At 38.5% G+C, this 25,370-nt stretch overlaps 1 protein-coding gene across 1 annotated transcript in view; it reads left to right on the forward strand.

Annotated features, from left to right (window-relative positions):
* Positions 1–6,628: 6,628 nt before the first annotated feature.
* The window catches only part of LOC140988195 (protein LAZY 1-like), an 89,591-nt gene continuing 70,849 nt past the window's right edge, over positions 6,629–25,370 (forward strand). Inside the window, exon 1 of the mRNA XM_073457175.1 lies at positions 6,629–6,634. Coding sequence (XP_073313276.1) covers positions 6,629–6,634 — 6 coding nt within the window. The remainder of the gene's footprint in view (positions 6,635–25,370) is intronic.

Consider the following 25,370-nt stretch of genomic DNA (forward strand, 5'->3'; position numbering starts at 1 on the left):
TTGGACATTGTTTAGTGAAATATCTTTCAATTTTAAGTTATGCAGATCGTTTTCAAGTTCTCCAGTACCTATTAAACATTCATTCTGGTAAATGTTGCAAACACCTTTGCTAAATAAACAAGAATATACATCTTTATCAAGCATAGAAATGGAAACAATGTTTTTCACCAACTCAGGTACAAACAAATAATCTCTCAAAATTAACTTAAAATCATTGTTCAATAACAAGTAAACATCTCTCACGGCCTTCGCAACAACTCTTGCTCCATTTCCCATCCTAAAGAAGGTCTCACCTTCCCTGAGCCTCCTCCTTCTTCCCATCACCTGTAGATCATTACAGAGATGTGAGCCACAGCCGGTATCCAATACCCAAGAAGTAGAGTTAATCGAAATGTTTACTTCAATATAGAACATACCGTTTCCAGAACTCTTCTGGGCAAGATATTCTCTGCAGTTACGCCTCCAATGACCAGGCTTCTTGCAGTGATGACATATGTCAACAGTCTTGTCAGCTTTAACTTATGTAGCTGCCACAGCGGGACTCGGAGGCTACCTCTTCAAGGGCACGTTCTTCTTGGGACGTTGGAAAGAACGCTTCTTTCCCCTCCCAGGTGGACCAGTCTTCGTACCAGATGAAGAGCACACATAAATAACCGACTTCTCTTTCTTGATGGTGGACTCAAAGGTAACAAGCATGTTTACCAACTCCTCAAGGGTCGGCTCCATCTTGTTCATGTTGAAATTCACCACAAAAGGATCAAATGAGCTAGGCAGCGATAAGAGCAACACGTCGGTGATCAACTCCGAAGGCAACGTAAGTTCCATGCCAACGAGCTTGTCCACGAGCCCAGTATCGCATGCACAAAATGATCAGCTCTTTGACGGTAGCATGCCTAAGAGAACGTGTTTGCTCTTCAAAGAGCTCCTTGAGATGCAAATGAATGTCAGCAGCATTCTTTGCATCCTCAAAACGCCTCCGCAGCTCATTATTCATAGAAGCCTTCATATAACACTTGGCTTTCAAGTCATAGTCACACCAATCCTTGTAAGTCTGCAATTCCTCAGGAGTGCAGCCAGTCGGAGCCTCAATAAAGGGCGACTCAGTAAGTGTAAATGCTATCCTTTCCGAATTCAAGACGATTTTTAGGTTTCTTAGCCAAGTGAGGTAATTAGGTCCAGTTAATATGTGTTTGTACTGAAAAGTAAAACAGATAAATGTTAATGACTATTTTAAAATATTGAATAAGATATAAAGTATGGACTTTTACTTCATAAATATTCGCTCCCACTGTTTTGACATCTTTCACTACCCTATAGTGAAAACGGGAAATTCCTTTCCTCAGTAGGTACGTAAGGTCCAATTAGCGAATTATGATCCCGAATAATATCAGTCAATCATAATTCCTAAAAGGTAGTTCCCAATTGCATCACCATGCAACCCTCTACGTAAACTTTTGTCTCACGTTTGATGAAGACCCAATAATATGACGTCGTTCATCTTTACGTGTCAAGCCATACCCATCGTGGTTGAACCTTAATGGACAGTCGCCATGAGTTCCCTCAATAATATGAGCCGAAATCATGGGAGTTCCACGTAGTTCACATCACAATGTCAATAGATGTCACAGCTTTCCGGTGTCCAAGGCCCCCTCAGTAATATGAGCCGAGCTCGGAACACGGGTAGCGTTCATCATGCACCCATTGTCGATAGAAGACATGGAAATTATAAACAACTTTATAATTCCCCTTTTCGGGCTTGATATTAATTTTGAATCTTATTCAAAATTAGGGTTTTTAATTTTGAAAGGTCTCAGAATTAATTTTATTTAAAAGGTCGCCATGTTTGATCGTATGTTTGCCGGATTCATGCAACTTTGTTATTATCATAATAATAACGCACATACTCATTATTTATAACATATCATGCATATATTATAAACAGTAAACAAAACAAGGATGATCAATCGCCCCAAAACTAATGGCTCGTGTGAGCTAAGCACGGGCCTAGGTCCAATCCTAGGGAAATGCATGGGATGCAAATGCAACTTTTACATAAGCTTCCAATATTTACATGTCTTCGATCTTCATAATCATCAAGGTCACCATCTTCCAATCTTAATCTTCCACTATAATAATATTTACAAATAAATATCTATGGCAAATAGGGATACATCTCATGGGGTGGGAACGGGCCATAAACCAAGCCCACTTATAAATTTGATAATTACAACAATCATTCAACACAAAATATCCTAGCATACACCTATCAAATTGGGCTTGGACTTTTGATCATCTTTCATGCATAATATCACATATCATACACCATCAATTAATTATCACAATAATCAATTGATCTAATATTATATATCATGATCCAATTACTAACCGCCACGATTATAAACTAAATTAACAAAGTATACAAACACATTTGTCTACTTTCTAATTAATTTATTTATAACCGAATTTCTTGTAAATCACCATTTACTATAAATAATTAAAGTCCAACTTCAATTATTTATTTCATGAGAAAATATTTACAACTTTTATAATTTTAAACTTAATGGCCCAAAAAATCATTTTTCACCAAAAACATTTAGGCCTATTTAAAATTTCACAAATATTTAGCCATCTAATGGCCCAACAACTTCAAGGTCCATGACACTTTGATAATCCAAAACACTTTTGCAAACCCTAGTCGTCATCGCCGTCGTCGGATTCCGGCCAACACAAATTTTTTTTTATTTTAAAGAGGGGATGTTCGGGAGGCTGCCCATGCTGTCGGTTTCGGGCAGCCCAAGCTGCCGGTTGGCAGCAACTTGCTGCGCAAGAACGGCCCCAAATCGTCCTTGATTTTATAGCAACAAATCATCTCATGCGGTTAGAAATCGACCTCAATATAATATCATGTGTATGCTAAAAAAAATTGTAACCATAGCTCATGATACCACTTGAAAAGGGATCGGTTACGGTGCTGGTTGCGCAACGGAAGTTTCAAAAATTGCTTTTCAACAAGAAAACCGAGCACCACTACAAGTTGTGTGTAGCAAATACGAAAAAACACAAATGTCATACATAGGGTGTTTAGAATTTTTACCTATCAATCACAAGGATTGATATTATGGCTCCAACCAAGTTGTAAACAACTTGGCTCTTGAAAGGATGACAAATCTACAAGCTCTCCTTGCTCTTGGACTCCTTTCTTCAAAATCAAGCCCACCACCAACAAGCTAAATCTCCTCAAATTTTGCACTAGAAAAATTAAAGGATTTTTCTTTGAGAAGTATTTTCTTTCCTTAATAATTGAAGAAGAAAAATTGAGGGAGAATAGGGATAAAATTTCGGCCAAGTGAGAGTGGGAGGAGAGAAAGGAAGACTTTTCTTGGTTGTGCAAAAATTGATAAAGTGCATGAGCATGCCACGCAATGTTTAATCAAAAAGTGCCTCCAACCCTTCACCTTCCTAGCATGCTTTTTTGTTTGCAAGGCCCACTTTAATTTAAATGTTTCAAACATATTTGAGCCCAATTAAACCTTAATTGAATTTACTCAAGTCCACTAGTTAAATAATTATTTCTAATTGGGCTCTACAAGGCCCAATGCAATTAAATTAATTCAACACTTTAATTAATTTAATTATTTAGACTCTACTACATCCACTAGTGTTTAATTAATTCAACACTTGAATTAATTTAATTTAGTCCATAATAATGTTTATGAAAATCACAATTTTCAAATACATTATTTAAGAAGATTGTTTCCTTGAAACAAACACTTTTGTTTACATAGGATAATAGAAGTAACATCCAATAGAGTTCGTTAGATATCCCATAAAATAGCACAAATAAGATATAATATCCAATTTGTCTCTTCACCGTTTGCTTCGTGTAAGTAGGAATACCCATATTCTTAGGTAAGAATATTTTAAAGGTTTTACCATCCATATCTCATATGGTATTTTGCTATCTGCCTTTGTATATACATTTTTCAACAATATTTCCACATTTCAAGTGCATATCCCAAAAAATATGGCGGTAATTCAGTGAATCACATCATAGATTGAACTATATCCATCAATGTTTGATTATGACATTCTGATACACCATTCAAATATGGTGTGATGGGAGGAGTCAATTGTTAGATAATCACATTCTCTTTTTTATAGTCTTTGAATTCCATACTTGAGTATTCTACCTCAATCGGATCGAAGTTTCTTGATACTTTTATCCAATTGTTTCTGCACTCCATCTCTTAATTTTTTGAAAATTTCAAAAGCATCAGATTTTATTTCATCAAATACACAATCGAGCAAAACTTGCACTGTGGAATCCTTACTAAAAATATGGTTTTGTTTGCTCAAAAATTAATCGCAAGTGCACGATGTCAAGTAATAGTATAATGTACGTGAGTACGAGTATCGTTCCACTGAATACTGTATTTGACAATTAATATTTTCAGTTATAAAATCTTTAGTAACGAAATTTGGATGATTGTTTTAATACTACTATGCTCAAATAAATATGCAAATAAAAAGATTCAAGAATTGAATAATGAAATATAATATCTAAAATGGTTGATTAAAATTCAATGAGAAATGAATTTGTTGGGAATATCGGTTCACCTACCCATCGTTATTAATTAATTCGTTCGATAGTGATTGTATGCTTCCGACAGGATTTTCTATTCAATTGAACACACTATCTCGAGCTATGCCAAACTAATTCTACTCAGTGAAGTAATTAAATGTCTTTAATTATTTATCAAGAGCGAATCGCATATCGATCTATGAAATTTCCTAGTTTTTGACCCTTATGACTATAACTATCGGCGCGTATCCAATTTCATATGTCTATGTAAATTGCAGATCCACGGATTATACTACTCGCTCCTATCACAAGCTATTCTCTCGAACTCACTCGCAATATAAAACCGTTGTTAAAGTTAGCTATGTTCTAACAACACAATGAAAAATAGTAGCACATTCAAGAATAAAGCAACAATTGAAATATAAATTAATTAAATCAAAGTTTGGGGTAGGATCCCCTTAAATCCCAACAAATATTTTGTTTAGCTATGAGAATTCATGGTAGAAATAAACAAAACAATGTTTAAAGAATAAAAACTTAATTAGAAATACTAGATTTGACGAAAAACACGAAGAACGGTGCCCGGAAATCTTCGAATCTTCCTTTCCCAAAAACTCACGCCACTAGCCTAACCCAACGTACCAGCTATGATCCAGCCTACCATGGACCTAAACCAGACCCTAAGGAGCCTACTAGCACCACAGACCCATCCCCATGCACAAGTGAAAATGCAATCACTCCCTTGCTTCCAAGGACCACCGCCCGCGACCGATTTCCCTAACCCAAGCTTGATCGGTTTCAGTGATGGTTCCAGCAGTGTTTGAGCTACCCTCAGCCTTGGCTCAGAACTCACACAGCCTAGTTTAAGCCTCGGATCACGCTTGCACCGCCGGTCCCAACCTATTCGCCCGATCTCCCTCAACCACACCCTACGTAGCAGCCATCACTCTCGGACCTTCAACCTACAACCACAGCCACGACTCCCCTCTTCAAGACAGCCTCTTACAGTCACGCTCAGTCCCTAAATTAACAAGAACCGCAGCCCCCTTGCACCACAAATCAGAAAACGTTAGTAGTGAAGCATGGAAAATGCAAGAAATACACCTACAAACCGAAAACTCTTCATGCACGATAATGGATCGAAAAATTTCATGCATGATACAAACACATCAGACATAAGTCACGTGAATGATGCAGAAAAGATGTTACAGCGCGTGCCTTAGAAGTTTGATGAACAAAACGAGAAGAGAGAGACCCGGATGAATTTTTTTTGTAAGAACAAGAGCAAACCGAAGCTTTCTCAGCTGGTGCTTGCTGAAACCGAGAGAAAGAGGAGCTGAGGAGAGGTGTCGTCTATGTACAATGATTAGGTTTAGGTTAAAGAGTATTTATATACTAATTAAATGGTTAACAAATAACTTAATGGGCTTTAATTTGCTAGTTAAGTTTTTAAAAGGAGTTTTAAGCCCAACAAGCTTAAAAGTAGGCCCATTAAGTCCAAACACTCTCCCGAAAAATATTTCGTGTTGGAAACTTAATTTCGGTGGTTTGACAAACTGTGTACGTATTTAATCGAACTAACTGATCGAGAGAACTAAAGGTAACTGATCAAACTACTCGTACTAAATGATCACCAATGTTTTCTTTCAATAAAATTCCTATGTTTTCCAGAGAAGATTTGATGACTGGAAAATCAAAATGCAGGCTCACTTAGCTGCACAAGACGATGACATGTGGTACGTTATCACTGACGGACCCATAAAGATATTGAAAGCCAATTCAGTTGTTGCCCTAAATGAAGGGGCACCTCAACACATTGAAAAGCCAAGAGATGAGTGGACGGATGAAGACAAAAGAAAAGCCAATCTGGATAATGTGGCTAAGGACATACTGTACAAAACGCTGGATAAAATCACTTTCAGCAAGATAAAGATGTGTAAGACTGCCAAAAAAATTTGGGAGAAACTGATCCAGTTGTGCGAAGGTAATGAGCAAACCAAAGAAAACAAACTATCGGTTGCCGTTCAAAAATTTGATAATATCAAAATGAAAGTTGGTGAATTCATGCACGACTACGATGAAAGAGTCAGTGGGATAATGAATGAGCTGAATGCACTTAAAAAGGTGTATTCAAATAAAGAAGTGGTTCTGAAAGTTATCAGAGGTCTTCCCAAGGAGTGGGATGTTAAGACCATGGCAATGAGAGAGTCGAAGGATCTGAACAAGATTGAACTCCATGATTTATTTAAAGACTTAAAAGCATATGAGTTCGAGCTGCAAACCACAGAAGAAGAACCTTCTGCACTAGCTGCAACAACTACCTTAACGGCTGTCAAAATGGAACCAACTGGTTCAGTTGACAAATCTGCTGATCAGCTGAGTAATGACGCAATGTCATTTTTGTCAAGAAGTTTGGAAGGTTCATGAGAAGAAGCCAAGGAAACTTCCAAAGACGGTACCCGAAGAATCACTCAAAAGAAGAACCCAATGCTTGCTACAACTGTGGCAAAACTGACCACTTCATTGCTGATTGTCTTAAACTAAAGAAGGACAGTCGAGGTTCAACTGAGAAAGGGAAGAAACCTCACGAGCACAACAGAATATCAAGAGACGATAAGAAAGCTTACAGAAAGAAGCAAGAAGTGCTTCCAGCTGAGGAAAGCAAATCAAACTGGGTTGAATCTGACAGTGAGTTAGAACCTGAAAGCTTGAGTAGCTCCAGTGACGATGAGGAAGAAGTCAAGTGCCTGATGGCAGATGCCATAGAACTGGAGTCAACCAGTCAGCAGGTGTTTGATTTTAGCTCAACTGATTTTACATGAGATGAACTCATTTCCACACTGCATGACATGGTTAATAAGTATCACAAGCTTGCCTTATCTTTTGAGAAGGCCAGAGCAAAACAAACTGATCCCAAAGACAATAAAATTCAAACTGATAAATCAGTTTAACTGTTGAGTCTTAAACGGGAGATTGTTGAACTCAATGCTGAAAGAAGCAAGAATCAATTAATGATTTAAAGTTGGCACTTAAGAACTCAAAGCAAACTGAGCTAATTAAAGCATGGAATAAATCATCAGCTATGTTAAATGAAATGCAAAGTTAACAAAAATCAGTTGATGATAAAACTGGCATAGGGTTCAGCAGCCAAGATGAAACATCCACCAGTGTTACGCAGCCAAAGCTGAATATAAGCAAAGGGAGATACATTCACTTTGTTAAATCAGCAGTGGTACAAGAACAATTTGAGCAAAGTAAACCAGTAGTTCAGCCTACTGTAATTGAGAACAAGGCCATGAGATATGGTATTTTCTTATAGCCCCAAAAATAAAAATGTTTATCAAGTAGTTGGTCACCTAAAAGGTACAACAACAATTTTTCAAATGGCTATTTCTATAACTATAACTCCAAGCCAGTTCAGAAAAGATATCGGCTGAACAACAAAAAAGGTTAAAACTTATATTCTCTCATCTCCACACTACACACGAAGCACACACAAGCCAAGACACACCATTTGGAACACATCTACTTGAAAGTTAGTTAGACTGATCCAAGTCTGGGCTCCTAAAAGACTAATCAGTTCAGGACCCAAATAGATATGGGTAACAAAATTATATATTGTGTGTGATTGCAGGTGACAGGTACACATAAACAATCAATTTGGTATCTGGATAGTGGATGTTCACGACATATGACAGGGGATGCAAAACTGCTATCCCAACTGATCAAATATATTGGTCCAAACATCAGTTTTGGAGACAACTCCAAAGGTAAAACTGGGTAAGGGTAAGCTTATCAATGGTAACTTTATTATCCAAGATGTGTTATTAGTTGAGAATTTGAAATATAACTTGATTAGCATCAGTCAGTTATGCGACAAAAATTTCTCAATTCAGTTCGATAGACAGACTTGTTCAGTTAGAAACTCAACTGATGAGGTTATCCTAACTGACAATCGCTGTGGAAACACATATAAAGTCAGTTGGACTGAACAACCTTATGCACCAGTTTGTCTTAAATTTCCAATTCTTCTAAAAACTTGTTATGGCATAAGAGGTTGAACCATCTTAAATTTAAATCTATTTGCTATCTGAGTAACCATGATCTTGTAACTAGATTGCCCAAAATAGATTTTTAAAAGATAAAATTTGTTCGGCATGTCAGTGTTGTAAGCAAGTAAGATCTTCATTTTAAAAAAAAAAGGTTGTAAATCTTCTTATCGATGCTTAGAACTGTTACATATGGATCTGTTTGGTCCTATACCAATAATGAGTTTAGGGGGAATGAATACACTTTGGTGATTGTTGATGATTTTTCGAGATTTACTTGGGTTGTATTTCTCAAATCAAAAGACCAAACTTCTGCACAACAGATTAAGCTTTTCAAAAAAATTTTAAATGAAAAATCAGTTGGGATTGATCGAATAAGGTCTGATTGAGGGACTGAATTCATCAATAAAAATATTTCGCAATTTTTAGAGAGTACAGGAATCAAGCATGAGCTCTCAACAGCTAGAACACCTCAGCAAAACAGTGTAGCTGAGAGAAGAAATCGGACCCTTAAGGAAGCTGCTAGAACAATACTTGCTGATTCTGGTATTTCTCAAATGTTTTGGGCAGAAGCAGTAAACACTGCAAGTTACACTCAGAACAGATCGATGGTTAATAAGAATCATTTTAACACCATATGAGATCTGGCATGGACGAAAAAGTGTGGTTTCTTATTTCAAAATATTCAGCTGCAAATGTTTTATTCTTGATAATGGAAAAAATATTTTAAAAGCCTTTGAAGCTAAATCTGTAGAGGGAATATTTTTGGGATATACTTCAGTTAGTAAATCTTATAGAGTCTTCAACAAAAACACTTTAAACGTTGAAGAATCTATTCATGTTGTTTTTTATGAATCTGTGCTAACTGATAAGCCAACTGATCCAGTTGAGCTAGTTGATCGCTTAACAGATATTAGTTTGGAGGATGATAATGAAGAATAGATCATATTATTCGAAATATCCTTCAAACACCAGAACTAGAAGTGCTGGATCAATCAGTTGAACAGGAAGTTGTTACTAATAATCAGTTGGTAGAGCAAAATGAAGATATTCAGTTACCAACTGATACAGCTCCGACTGAAACTGAAGAAAACATTCAGTTGCCAACTGAAGCAGTTGATGAACTGGATACAACAGTTGATGAGTACAGATGGAAGAAATCTCATCCACCAGAGTTGGTGATAGGTAATCCATCTGATCCGGTAAGTACTCAAAATCAAATGCTTAATTTATTTATTCATTCAGCTTTTGTTTCGCAACTGGAACCCAAGAAAACTGATAAAGCTCTTGTTGAACCTAACTGGATAAATGCTATGAAAGAAGAGTTGAATCAGTTTACCCATAAAAATGTCTAGAACTTAGTTCCAAGACCAATGTCTAAACTATTATAGTTACAAAATGGGTATTCAGAAACAAACTGAACGAAGATGGTTCAGTTGTGCGCAATAAAGCTAGACTTGTAGCACAAGGATACAGGCAAGAAGAAGAAATTGACTACGATGAAACTTATGCACCAGTTGCAAGACTGGAAGCAATAAGAATGTTCCTTCCCTATGCATCATTCAAGAAATTCAAAGTCTACCAGATGGACGTAAAGAGTGCATTTCTGAATGTTCAGCTGCAGGAAGAAGTTTATGTTGAACAACCACCAGGTTTTATCAATCATTCTTTTCCTGATCATGTGTATTATTTGAACAAAGCCTTATATGGTCTTAAACCAGCTCCAAGAGCTTGGTATGAAACTCTTTCAAAATTCCTAACTGATCATGATTTTACTGTTGGATCATTTGACAAGACTCTGTTCGAATTTTCTAAGAATGATCACATTTTACTTGTTCAAATTTATGTTGATGATATTATTTTTGGGTCAAATAACCCCAAATTAAGCAAGAAATTTGTTAAGTTAATGCAGGAAAAATTTGAGATGAGTATGATGGGTGAACTGACATTTTTCCTCGGTCTACAAGTAAAGAAACTGGAAACTGGTACTTTTATCAGTCAGACCAAATACACGAAGGAATTGCTGAAGATATTTGGCATGGAAACGTGCTCAGCTGCAAGTACTCCCATGAGCTCATCGATTAAATTAGACAAATATTAAGGGAGAATATCAGTTGAGACGACACTTTACAAAGGTTTAATAAGTTCATTATTGTATCTAACTGCTAGTCGTCCTGATATAGTATTTGCTGTTTGCATGTGTGCTAGATTTCAGTCAGATCCTAAGCAATAGAATTTTACTGCTGCTAAACGCATTTTAAAATATCTTTAGAATACGCAAAATGTGGGACTATGGTATGCTAAAGATTACTTTCAATTTAATTGGACATTCATATGCAGATTATGCGGGATGTAAGATAGATCGAAAAGGACCAGCGTATCTTGTCAGTTTCTAGGAGACCGACTGATCCCTTGGTTCAGCAAGAAGCAATCATCTATAGCTACTTTCACAACTGAAGCAGAATATCTTGTTGCTGGAAGCTGATGTGCCCAACTTCTCTAGATTCAGCAACAACTGAATGATTATGGAATCGATGCAAAAGAATCTCCAATATTTTGTGATAGTACTAGCACAATTGTGATCACATATAATCCAGTTCTTCACTCTCGGACCAAGCACATTGATGTCAGGCATCACTTCATCAGAGATCATGCTCTAAAGAAAGCAATCAGACTAGAATACGTGCCAACTGAACAACAAGTTGCTGACATCTTCACCAAGCCATTACCAGAGACTAAGTTTTCTCCCTTTCGAAATATACTTGCTTTAATTGACTTATCTTAATTATATCAGTTTGTTGTTATGTCAGTTGCTAGTCACTTTATCAGTTTATTGCTGCCATGTCAGTTCTTATTCACTTTTAATAGTTAGTCGTTTATTTGTTATTACTCATTCAGTTAGTGAATTATTTGACAACTGATATCAATTTTATTATTGTTGCATCAGTTGATGTTCACTTCTAGACAGTTAATTCTTTTATCTGTTATTACTCATTCAGTTAAATGAACTATTTGTCAACTGATGTCAGTTATTATTGCAGAAAAGTAAAGAGACAACAATGAATCAAACTTCATTCAATTTGAATAAAATCGGAACCATACTACACGATTCATTTCCCTCTCTACGGCATCTTGCCAGAGGGTTATCCAATTATTCAAATCTTGACAGTACAGTCTCTTAAAAGCTTCTGAAGAGGAGATCTTCTCAAGTGTGTTCCACTTTTTCCACAGCATAACGTGCACCAGAACTTGATCAGTAACTAGCTGTGAAACACGGGTGACTTCAAATCGCCGAAAGTACTTCCTAGCAATAGCTCTTTTTCGATCTGTAGGGACCTTTCCATGACGACGTATTCTCTGGAGTTCATGCACCTTAGTCCAAGAAGACATGACACCTAACCAGACTTTCTCTTTGATGCTTTCTTTCAAAGTCTCTATTTGACGAAGTGTTGATGAAGAAACCGGGAAGTTGGAACTGCTTGAAGTAGACATGTTTGCTAACTTGTTTTTATCTAATATCTTTACTCTTATTTATAGTGAAGCTGTTATCGGAATAATAGAAGAAGATGAAGTCAACTGAAAACTTTTTACTTATCCAGACTGAGTTTTTCTTACCCTATCTTTTATTTATATGCATTTATTGAGCAGAAATATCGAATATAATTAGTTAACTGAGAAGACAATAGCCAGTTAGTCTTCAACTGAACTGATTCAACTTACAACTGATCACTCAGTCGCTGACCCAACTGATCTTCTCCTATAAGTTAACTAATTAATCATTAAAAATTCCATAATAAGTGATGTGACTGTTTGTATAAGCATTAAATGCTGTCTTTCAATTAATAGTATCCTAAAACGTGGACTCACATGTTCCACACACGTTTTTATCACACAATCGCACGTTTTTATCAAATTTTCATGGACTGACATGTGTCCAAAATTTGAACCGTCACACATATATGTACTATACCACGCTCCATTTCAGTTTTTTTACGCTTACTTCGAATTTACAGAGCAAATCAAAACTGAAAACCTTTCTTCGCAGAAATCAAATACTCAGAAATGGCAAACAAGATCCCCGCTCATGTTCTGAACGCTATGGCAATCGACTTTGCCTCTGTTATAATAGTACCGGATGAAGCTATGAAGAGCATATTCAAGAAACTAGAATCAGCCGGACGGAAGATGTTCTTGGGATTGTCTTCCAAAGAAATTTACCCAAAAGAGCTTCAAGCTCTTTACGCCAACGGATTCATTTATGCTGATGGAAACATCACATCTACTCTGAACAACCAGTTGCTCTTCAGCAACTTATTTCAGCTGCCTACTGAACGGCCAGCCAATCTTTCAGAAGTCAAAGCTTCTGATATAGAGGAAATGCAGACTCTTCTCTCAGCCGAAACATGGAAGATTATGGTCTCCGATTGTAACGTACCGTATTTTTAAACTACTTGAAATTTGCGGAAAAATTTAAAATTTTCTTAAATAAAAGGCGAAGCTTCAAAATTCGATAAAATAACTGTTCATCCCCAAATATTGTTGCAACAAAAGATCTCAAATGAAGTTTACTAAAAGTACTTGTTTAAAACTCATAATCAGTAACATGAAATCAGAGTATTTGAAACTTTCGTAAAATTTTAAAATGACATGGGCGGTCCTCGGGTTACCCTCATGCTCAGTCAAACCCTGCTCATTGGTCCACACCCCTAGTCTCCTCAAAATCATCCTCACCTGCATCGATCAAGTCTAGTGAGTCTAAAGACTCAACACGTATAAACTGGAAGTAACGAGTATTACGTAATAAAACCACATGCAACTTCAAAAAAGAGCGTACATACTTGAAACTTGAACTTGCAATAAAACTTGAACATACATGAGATCTCAGTTCATGCTTTAACGGGTGGATTGGTCCTCGTTCATGCTTTAACGCTTTCCAATCCTGATCTAAACCCGTTCATGATTTATCGGGGTGGATTGGTCCCTGGTCATGCTTTACCGCTTTCCAATCTCATACATAATTTGGTCACAAGACATTTAGCATACCTCAAAAACTTAAAAGTATTTTCTTTGCACGTCGAACATACTTACTTGGCGTTAAGGGATTCGTTGGATCTCGCTCGGGGCCACTGCTGCACAAACTAACAAGATTTGAAGCACTTAATTTCCATACGTAGACATAATAATCGTGCTCACCACCCAAAATGACAATTTTCTTATGACGTTCTAAATCGCTCGGGGCTTGACCTCATTTAATCATTGTGCTAAGCCATGACATCAACCCCCGAAACAAATTCTAAAATGGTGTGTGAACATTTCCCAAAACATAGAATACATGAGCCTAAAATAGTGTTTTAAAAAGTATGGACGAACGCCTAGGAGTAGGATAGTGCTGCGCTGCGGCACTGCCTAGCGCCTAGCGCAGCACTAGCGCTGCGGCGCCAGGCTTTCGCAGAATGGGCGGCGGCGCTAATCCTGCGCGCAACCAACCCAAAATAACACATTTCGATGCAATTTTTAAAAAATCACGCACAAACGAATCGAACCGATGCAACGAGACTCATCTTAGGACGCTATGACAAAGATTCAACTTAAACAAATGTCCCCAAAACAACTACGCAACATAACCCATAAACTTGAATTTTTTGACACCAAAATGCTTCCTACGACTTCTAATGCAACCAAGTGCCTATCGACACGAATCGAAGCACCAATACTCATCCCAACATCTTACTCACAATACTTAAATGCAGCAGCAGTCACCCAATGTTCCCAATGAAGTCTGCAACAAATAAACTTCAATAATACATCAATAACATAATTTTCAGAAAACGCAATTTGAGCAGTCCCACAAAAACGGTCATAACTCACTCAATTTGTGTCCAAATATTTTGAATTTTATATTAAATCGAAGGTATCAAAAAGTTCAACATTTTATAAGTTAAAAGTTTTCTCAAAATTTCGACCGAAAAATCGCAGTAATTAAAATACAGTGAAGAACAAAATTCCAGATCTAAAGATTGTTTCAAAACTGATCCAACGAATTTTCCGCTCAAACTTGCACATCATACATGGATTTTTACGCACAATAAACAACACAACGCATAATATGACGAGATCGATGCATAAATGAAAGAATATACATGCCTTTTGATATTTAACGTTACCGAAACGACGACACCGAAGGTTGATCCGGAACGATTTGTGGCTCGATTTTCTTGAAGAAACCCAACGAAAATTTGCTGAAAAATTGGAGAGGGAGGGGGCGGCTGCTCTTGCTTATAGAACCCTAGGTTTTGCTCTCAAAAATAAAACAACCCCAAATGCAATACGAGTTGGTGTGTATCGTGTATATGTGTGTGTAAATGTCGGTAATTAGAGGGTAATTAATGGGAAAAGTGTTTAATTAATAATAAAATATGTTAATGAAAATGCTAACCGACTTTTAACTTTAATAAACTCTCCTAATTAAAAATAAAAATGTACAAGTGGTAAACCTTTAAAAATTTAAAATTCATAAATCCACCTAATAATTATATTAGGTTTTTAAAAATGCTAGAAATTAAATAAAACATTTAAAATGTTCCATCCTAAACTTAAAATAAAATACCGCATTAAAATTTTGCCAAAAATCGTCGCCGGCCTTTTCCTCGATCCCGCCTCGAATAATCGCCTGAAACATAAAACTCGAAAAACATTTTAACGTGCATCACATAAACATAAATAATTTAAAATAATTCATTTAAATAATTCATGCACCAATAAGACTCGTTTTAAAATTAAATAAATTCTTTAATAATTAAATAATTGCATGGGTTATACGTGTACTGAATTTGGGCTCTGCAGTTCCTGCCCCACTTATATGAATTTCGTCCTCGAAATTAAATCTTACTAAACAACTCTGGATAGCGACTTCTCATATCAGCTTTTGTCTCCCAAGTGGCCTCCTCCACGGATTTATTTAACCACCTGACTTTGACTAGTTTGGTCACCTTGTTCCGAAGCATACACTCCTGTCTGTCTAGGATTTGGACGGGTCTTTCCTCATATGACAGATCTGGAGCCAACTGCAATGGCTCGTAGCTCAGAACATGCGAAGGATTAGCTAGATACTTTCTCAGCATCGATACATGGAACACATTGTCTATCCCAGCCAGATTCGGCAGAAGGGCAACACGATAAGCTAGTGTTCCAACTCTGTCAAAGATCTCAAACGGTCCAATGAATCGCGGACTCAGCTTGCCTCGCTTCCCAAATCTCATAACACCTTTCATAGGTGCTAACTTTACAAAAACGTGATCACCTACGGCAAACTCGAGATCTCTCCTTCTCTTGTCAGCATAGCTCTTTTGGCGACTCTGGGCGGTCTTCATCCTGTCTGGAATCTTGACCACCACATCTGCAGTCTGCTGAACAATCTTCGGACCTAGTTCTGCTCTTTCACCGACTTCATCCCAAAGAATCGGTGATCTACACTTCCTTCCATACAATGCCTCGTAGGGAGCCATACCTATAGATGATTGGAAACAGTTGTTGTATGTGAACTCCACTAGAGGTAGCTTTGATTCCCATGTCCCCTAGAAATCGATCATACAGGCTCCCAATAAATCCTCCAAAATCTGAATCACTCGCTCAGACTGGCCATCTGTCTGCGGGTGAAAAGCTGTACTGAATAGCAACTTCGTCCCCATGGCTGCATGCAAACTCTTCCAAAAGGACGATGTAAATCTCGGGTCCCTTTCGGACACAATCGGAACTGGGATCCCGTGCAATCCGACTATCTCCTGGATATAGAGCTCCGCATACTGCGTCATGGAGAAAGTCGTCTTCACTGGCAATAAGTGCGCTGACTTAGTGAGTCGATCAACTATAACCCAAATAGCATTGGATCCCCTGACTGACCTCGCCAACCCAACAATGAAGTCCATGGTGACATTCTCCCATTTCCACTCGGGGATAGGGAGTGGCTTAAGCATTCCTGCTTGCCTCTGATGCTCTGCCTTCACCTGCTGACAAGTGAAACATTCAGACACAAACCGACGAATGCCACACTTCATACCTGGCCACCAAAACAAGATCTGCAAGTCCTTGTATATTTTGGTACCTCCGGGATGGATGGAATACGGAGATGCATGTGCCTCTGATAGAATGTCCTCCCTGATGGAATCAACGCTAGGCACCCACATTCTACCTCTGTACCTCACAATACCATCAGACACTGTGTAGAGTACACTGCCCTTAGCTTCATCCTTCAGTCTTTATTTCTGCAACTGCTCATATGAAGACTGACCTGTTCGGATACGGTCTAGCAAAGAAGATTTGACTGTCAAATTAGACAGCCTCGGAGCTCTGCCCTTGTGATAAACTTCTAAACCAAACATCTGAATCTCAAACTGAAGAGGTCTCTGCACTGACAACTGTGTACAACTGCCACTTTTCTGCTCAAAGCGTCTGCGACCACATTAGCCTTTCCCGGATGGTAGCTAATTTCACATTCGTAATCTTTTACTAACTCCAACCACCGTCTCTGTCTCATATTCAGTTCTTTCTGCATGAAGAAATACTTGAGACTTTTGTGGTCGGTGAAAATCTGACATTTCTCGCCGTACAGGTAGTGTCTCCAAATCTTCAATGCAAAGACACAACAGCTAGTTCTAAATCATGAATCGAGTAATTCTTCTCATGCACCTTCAACTGCCTGGAAGCATAAGCTATCATCCGATCATGCTGCATCAATACTGCGCCTAACCCGAGCTTAGATGCATCGGTGTGTAACACGAAGTTTCTTTGCCCCGATGACATGGTTAACACTGGTGCTGAAATAAGAGCTTGCTTCAAAGTATCGAAGCTTTTCTGGCACTCGCCACTCCACAAGAACTTAGCATTATTCTTGGTCAGTGAAGTGAGAAGCACTGCTATTGACGAAAACCCCTGCATAAACTTACGGTAGTAACCTACTAAACCAAGAAAACTACGGATCTCCGAAGCGTTCTTCGGCTCAATCCATTCCTTAACGGCTGTCACCTTCGCTCAATACCACTGCTAGACACTATGTGTCCCAAAAAAGCTACCTTCTCCAACCAGAATTCACACTTACTGAACTTCACAAACAACCTGTGACTCTGCAAGGTCTATAGAACTGTACTCAAGTGCTGACTGTGCTCCTCGTGGCTCTTAGAGTAAATGAAAATGTCGTCAATGAACACTATGATGAACCGATCTAAGTAGGGCTGAAATACTCGGTTCATCAAGTCCATGAAAATTTCTGGAGCATTCGTCAGTCCAAACGGCATCACCAAGAACTCGTAAAGCCCATACCTGGTTCTAAAGGCTGTCTTGTGAACATCTGCGTCCTTCATCTTCAACTGATAATACCCCGATCGAAGATCTATCTTAGAGAACACTGAAACTCCCTGCAACGGATCGAACAAGTCCTCGATCCTAGGTAATGGGTATTTATTCTTGATTGTTACCTTGTTCAATTCTCGGTAATCGATACACAGGCTCATGCTCCCATATTTCTTCTTTACGAAGAGTACTGGTGCGCCCCATGGAGAGAAACTAGGGCGAATGAATTCCTTGACTAGGAGCTCCTGAATCTGCTGCTTGAGGTCTAACATCTCGGCTGGAGTTAAGCGGTACGGTGCCTTAGAGATTGGCATTGTGCCTCGCATAAGGTCAATAGAAAACTCTACCTCTCTCTCTGGTGGAAGGCCTGTGACGTCATCAGGAAAGACGTCTCGAAAGTCTCTGACTACTGGCACATCAGATAAAGATGGAGTGGGCACGTCAGGTGTTGAAATGATGCTGGCCAAGAAAGCCTGACACCCCTTGGAAATGAGTCTCCGCGCCTGCATGCAAGAAATCATGCGAGGAGAACTCCTCCATCTAGCTGGTTCAAAAAGAAACTGCTCCATACCCAACGGTCTAACCAATACCGACCTTTTCTGAAAATCAATCAGGACTCGGTTCTTTGTCAGCCAGTCCATACCCAAAATAATATCAAATTCCGGCATCGGCAATACAATTAAATCTGCATACACTAGGTGGCCCTGTAGTTCAAGATCAATGTCTCTGACCACGCTAGTAGCTGGCAGTTCTTCCCCTGATGGGACTGTTACTGAATAATTCACGTCGAGGCCGATGGTCTTGATATCCAAGTGATTAACAAACGCCTCCGAGATGAATGAATGAGTGGCTCCGGAATCTATCAAGGACTTAGTAGCTAATCTCTTAATGAAAATATTTTCTGAGATACGTTAGCACACACAAAACTTATATCCCAAAATTTTAACATTAACCTCAAGCATAGCAGAAAATTTCTATCCCAAATCACCAAAATATAACTAGCATCCTAATAATCCCAATTAAAATTCAAAACATGCATGGCAAAAATGATAATGTTCTTAATTAAATAAGTTTACCGGTCAGTAATGTCGTGTCTGGGTTTGCCTCTTGTGCATGCATGGCTAACACTCTTCCCTGAGTTGGCTGCCTCCACTGTGGGCACTCTTTCAACATGTAGTCACTAGCTCCACATTTATAGCACTTGCCTAACCCATATAAACATTGCCCCGGGTGCTGGCGGTTGCACTTCGTGCACACCGGGTGCTCACACGGCCTCTGTGGCGCCTTCTGCTGTGGCATAGGACCCTTGCCCTTTGGCGGTCCCTGATATGGATTCTTCACTGACGGGCCCTAGTAAGGCCTCTTAGGCTGGGGTCGCTGATGCTGTTGTTGCTGCTGGTGCGGCGGTGCCTGATAGGGCCTCTTGCCCTGCCTGTCATTCTCGATATCCCTATGATCCTGTTTTGCCGCCAAAGCTCTAGACACGGCGACTGCGTAAGTAGTAAGACCAGCAACTTGGACATCACGACGTAAGATCGGCCGCAATCCATCCATGAAATGTCTCAATTTTTCTCGGGCAACATTAGGTTTTAGGGGCAAAAAGTAACACCCCCTCTCAAACTTTCGCACAAACTCAGCTACGCTACTGTCTCCCTGCCGCAGCGCCATGAATTCCCTGGTAAAGCGGGAGCATACTTCCTCAGTGAAGTACTTAGAGTAGAAAACCTCCTTGAAACCATCCCAAGTTAGTGTTCGCAGATTCACTGACACTGACGCACTCTCCCACCATAGCCTGGCGTCCCCTGTCAGAAGGAACGTGGCACACCTTACCCTATCTGCATCTGTCAGCTCCATAAAATCCAAAATTACCTCGATGGACTTAATCCATCCCTCCGCTATCATCGGGTCAGTGGTCCCCAAAAACTCCTTTGGGTTCATTCTCCTAAATCTTTGATAGACTTCCTCTGGTCTGGGCCTCTCCTCTGCATTCGCTGCAGCTTGGTTCCCCGCAAACTGTGCGAAGAACTGCGTCATACCTGCAAGCATCTGCGCCTACATATCTGGAGGTGGACGAGGAGGAGTGACCCTCTCTTCCTCTCGGGCCTCTCGGTTCTCCTCCCTTACTTCGCGGTTAACCATACATATAGGAGGCATACTGTTCCAAGATTTACCCAACACGTAAACCCAACATGCATGGACATAATACTGATAGTATAAGATCCACGAAATTTGAACTAAAACATTGACATGCTGAAATCATGACTTAATGCTTAATACAAAACGTAATTCAAAACTTTAAAACTTACAGACTTCAGGTGTGACTTCGTGAGCTTCTCGCAACTGGCAGTAGCATAACACTTTACAAGAACACTGCTCTGATACCAACTGTAACGTACCGTACTTTTAAACTACTTGAAATTTGCGGAAAAATTAAAAAATTTCTTAATTAAAAGGCGAACCTTAAAAATTCGATAAAATAACTGTTCATCCCCAAATGTTGTTGCAACAAAAGATCTCAAATGAAGTTTACTAAAATTACTTGTTTAAAACTCATAATCAGTACCATGAAATTAGAGCATTTGAAACTTTCGTAAAATCTTAAAATGACATGATCGGTCCACGGATCTAGCCTCCTGCTCAGTCCAAGCCTGCTCATTGGTCTCCACACCTAGTCTCCTCAAAATCATCCTCACCTGCATCGATCAAGTCTAGTGAGTCTAAAGACTCAACACGTATAAACTGGAAGTAATGAGTCTCACTTAGTAAAACCACATGCAACTTCAAAATAGAGCGTACATTCTTGAAACTTGAACATGCAATTAAACTTGAACATACATACATAACATAGACGTGCCATAACGTGAAAACTTTTCATAAACTTGATTGCATACTTGTACATACATAACTTCATCATTTTGCATAGAGGCGTGTTTCAAAGCAAGTGACCCATAACATAAATCTCCTGATCAGACTAAACCACAGCACTAGGCTGACAGGGAAGATCCACTGCCACATACATGAGATCTCCGTTCATGCTTTAACGGGTGGATTGGTCCCCGTTCATGCTTTAACGCTTTTCAATCCTAATCTAAACCCGTTCATGATTTAACGGGGTGGATTGGTCCCTGGTCATGCTTTACCGCTTTCCAATCCCATACATAATTTAAGACATTTAAAATACCTCAAAAACTTAAAAGTATTTTCTTTGCACGTCGAACATACTTACTTGGCGTTGAGGGATTCGTTGGATCTAACTCGGGGCCACTGCTGCACAAACTAACAAGATTTCAAGCACTTAATTTCCATACTCAGACATAATAATCGTACTCACCACCAAAAATGACAATTTTCTTATGACGTTCTAAATCGCTCGGGGCTTGACCTCATTTAATCATTTTGCTAAGCCATGACATCAACCCCCGAAACAAATCCTAAAATGATGTGTGAACATTTCCCAAAACATAGAAGACATGAGCCTAAAATAGTGTTTTAAAAAGTATGGACGAGCGCCTAGGCGCTGGATAGTGCTGCGCTGCTGCACTGCCTAGCGTCGCGCCGCTAGCAATGCCGCAGGCCTAGCGCTGCTGCGGCGCTCCTTTACGAGCGCTACGGCGCTAATCCTGCGCACAACCAACCCAAAATAACACATTTTGATGCAATTTTAAAAAAATCACGCACAAACAACTCAAACCGATGCAACGATACTCATCTTAGGACGCTATGACAAAGATTCAACTTAAACAAATGTCCCCAAAACAACGACGCATAACAACCACACAACATAACCCATAAACATGAATTTTTTGACACCAAAATGCTTCCTACGACTTATAATGTAACCAAGTGCCTATTGACTTGAATCGAAGCACCAAAACTCATCCCAACATCATACTCACAATACTTAAACGCAAAAGCAATCACCCAACGTTCCCAACGAAGCCTGCAACAAATAAACTTCAAGAATACATATATAACATAATTTTCAGAAAACGCAGTTTGAGCAGTCCCACAAAAACGGTCATAACTCACACAATGTTTATCCAAATATTTCAAATTTTATATCAAATCGAAGGTATCAAAAAGTTCCACATTTCATGTATTGAAAGTTTTCTCAAAATCTTGACAAAAAAATCGCAGTAATTCAAAATACAGTAAAAAACGAAATTCCAGATCTAAAAATTGTTTCAAAACTGATCCAACGAATTTTTCGCTCAAACTTGCACATCATGGCTGAAAAACCACTAAACTTGAGAGACATCATCTTCATTATTTTGAAAACAATGTTCCAGTCGTCCAAGCAATCCATGGGATTTGCTGTCCAACTCAGCTATCTGCCGAAGACTAAGGGGATGGTGGCTGATGAATCTGAAAGATCATCCAAGTTGAAAGTCTTCAATGCTAAAAATTTCCTACCACCAAAGACAAAGCTGGACATAAACCCTACAAAATTTGTGAAGATCAAGAAAGAGATCAAGACGCATGAGGCTCAGAAAGCCAATAAGGCTTCACAGAAGAAGACAATCAAAAGGTAATTGATTGTCAGCGTAACAGAATCTGAGAAGACTCCTTCCCCGAAGATTCCAAAGCAGCCGAGGACACCAAAGATCAGACCAGTTGCTGAACTGGTCACCATCCCAACTTAGAGGCTGACACATCCTACAGCTGAACAGCCGATCAAGGCTATACAGCTAAGGGCAGTTACAACCAAAACTGGAACTGAGGTTTAGTCACCTCTTTCAGCTGCTGCTCCACAAAAGAAGAAATCAGCTAGAGTCCAAACTCCACTTATCTCTATCACTTGCCCCACTTCTCTTCCTTTTGCAAGAACAAATGGGGTAGTGATTAGAGAAAATATCGATGCAACTTTGTCAGGGCTAAACATTCCTCACGAACTTACTGACACCAAGGGAAAGGGCAAGTCAACCGAAGAGCCTCGACCCATAAACGTGATCCAGACTCACATTGATCTCATATGGACAGAGATCAATAAATTTTCGAGAATAAGCTGAAAGCTTATGACGAATGGGTCCGCTTTACAACTGATGTTTTTGCCAAGCAGTTAGAGAAGAAATCAGTTCTGAATAAATTCATCCAACTGGAGGATATTGTTTTGAAATTGGTCAAAGGTTCTACGATTCAGCAAGCCTTACAAAGGAAGAAATATTTCTTCGATCAAATCTGTGCAAAGAAGCTAAGCCAGATGATTGTACAGCTGCGACAAAACTATGATCCTACCAGTCCAACTACTTACAATGATAAGGCAGTATATGATCAGCTGGACTCGGATCTTATCACTTTGCAGATGGCAATCAAACAATGGGAAATAGACCAAGAACTGATCATTCCAACGGGTTCACATGATCAGTCATCTGAAGAAGAAGTTGAACCCTCAGTCCAAACCCAGCAGACAACTTAGGAACCAGTTGTTGAACCATCAGAACATGCAACTGCTCCTTCAACCAAAGATGTGTAACCATCTTCTTCTGCTCCTCCATCCTCCTCTGCTGAAGCTGAGTTGTACACCGACGGTGACTTATCTTTGGCTAACATCGACGAGGTTATCCAATCAGTTGCCACTGATCTTCAGCTGAATATTTTATCTACAGTCACAGCTAAAGAACCTCATAAGTCAGAACAACCAGCCCAAGAGGTAATTTTGATTCCAACTGAAGAGCCAGTTCAGCCATCTGCCACGACTGAACAGCCAGTTCTTACAGAAACTGAAGAACCAGTTCAGTTAATCTCTACGACTGAGCAGGTAGCGACTGAACAGGAAGTGCCTATTGAAGAGCTAAGCTTAACTGAACAACCAGTCACAGAGACTGTTCTAGATCAAACTGAAGAAACAGTTCAAGATGGTCAATCAACTGAAAGGCCAGGCAGTGTATCAGCGGGTGAGCTTGTTAACGAGCCATCTTTTATCTCAGCTGATCCTCAAACTGAAGAATCTTCAAAGATTGCTGCTGATCCAAGCACTTCTTCTCCTCCTATTCAAGAAGTAATAACAGAAGATGTTCCGAAAACAACAGAAATGGAAACTACTGACATGGCTTTGGTAATTTTTGATCAACAAAATCGGGAAGAGGCACCAGAAACCTCTGGAGCCATGTCTCCTGGTATTCATATAGAAACTGAATCTATGTTTGAAGAGATTCAAGCTATCTAGAACAATCTTGTCAGCATGATGACTTCTAATTCAGGCATCAAATCAATTCAGCTGGCGCATGATCGAACAAAACTTGCACTGTGGAATCATTACTAAAAGTATGGTTTTGTATGCTCAAAAATTAATCGCAAGTGCACGATGTCAAGTAATAGTATAATGTACGTGAGTGTTGTCACTTTGATTGTTGCACTCCCAAGAGCAGGTTGTCCACAAGTAGTATAATTCGGTGAGTCTGATATCGTATCCACAGGGAAGCTAAGGTAATTACAAGTCCACTACAATGTCTTTTTGTTTTGTTTTTGTTTTTGTTTCTTTTTAATTTTAATTGTTTGAATCTTTAATGGGTAAATTTTAATTGTTCAAATTTTAATTTAAGTAGTTGAGATTAAAGGATCCACTCTTGGTATTTTAATAAAGTTAACATTAACGAACAATATTGAAATCCACTTAATAAAATGGTTCCAATATATTAAATAATCATATTTATATTATGTTATAAATTATTATCTTATAAGTATATAATATATACCAAAACTTATAAATGTGGTCAAGTATTTATTGTGCTATATATATTTGTAAACACTAAATCAAGGTTCCTACTTTAAATAGTTGGTAAAACAAAACCAACATTTAAATGGTACCAATTAATTTAATACTATGATAAGTTCATATATAATAAATCAAGGAATCCAAGTTAAATGGTTGGTAAAACCAAACTAACATTTAAATGGTTCCAAGAATTTAATATTATAATATATTTATATATAATAAATCAAGGCATCCACTTTAAATGGTTGGTAATACCAAACTAACATTTAAATGGTTCCAAGAATTTAGTGTAACATATAGCAACAATAAATCAAAACTCCCACTTATAAGTAGGGTATAAAAATGCTTAAAGAAATAAATATAACATAAACAATAAATAATGATTAAATAATATAAAACATAGATTCTTACCTTTTAATAACCTTATTATCATGCCAAGAGTTTCACCTTATCATCTCAACTTTAGGAAGTTAGCTATTCATTATTCAAAGTGTAAAACTTTGAATATGAAATTAACATGCTAATTGTATTTAAATGAAGAAATAAAGGAAAAATATAGAGAGAAATATTATGAACTCAAAGGTTTGTTCATAGAATGAGGGATATCTCAATACATTACAATGCACCCCTATTTATAGCCAAATTTGGGGAGACAACCACAAATAAAATATTATTTTTT

The sequence above is a fragment of the Primulina huaijiensis genome, chromosome 11, assembly GCF_012295235.1.
Source record: "Primulina huaijiensis isolate GDHJ02 chromosome 11, ASM1229523v2, whole genome shotgun sequence".
Classification (NCBI taxonomy): Eukaryota; Viridiplantae; Streptophyta; class Magnoliopsida; order Lamiales; family Gesneriaceae; genus Primulina; species Primulina huaijiensis.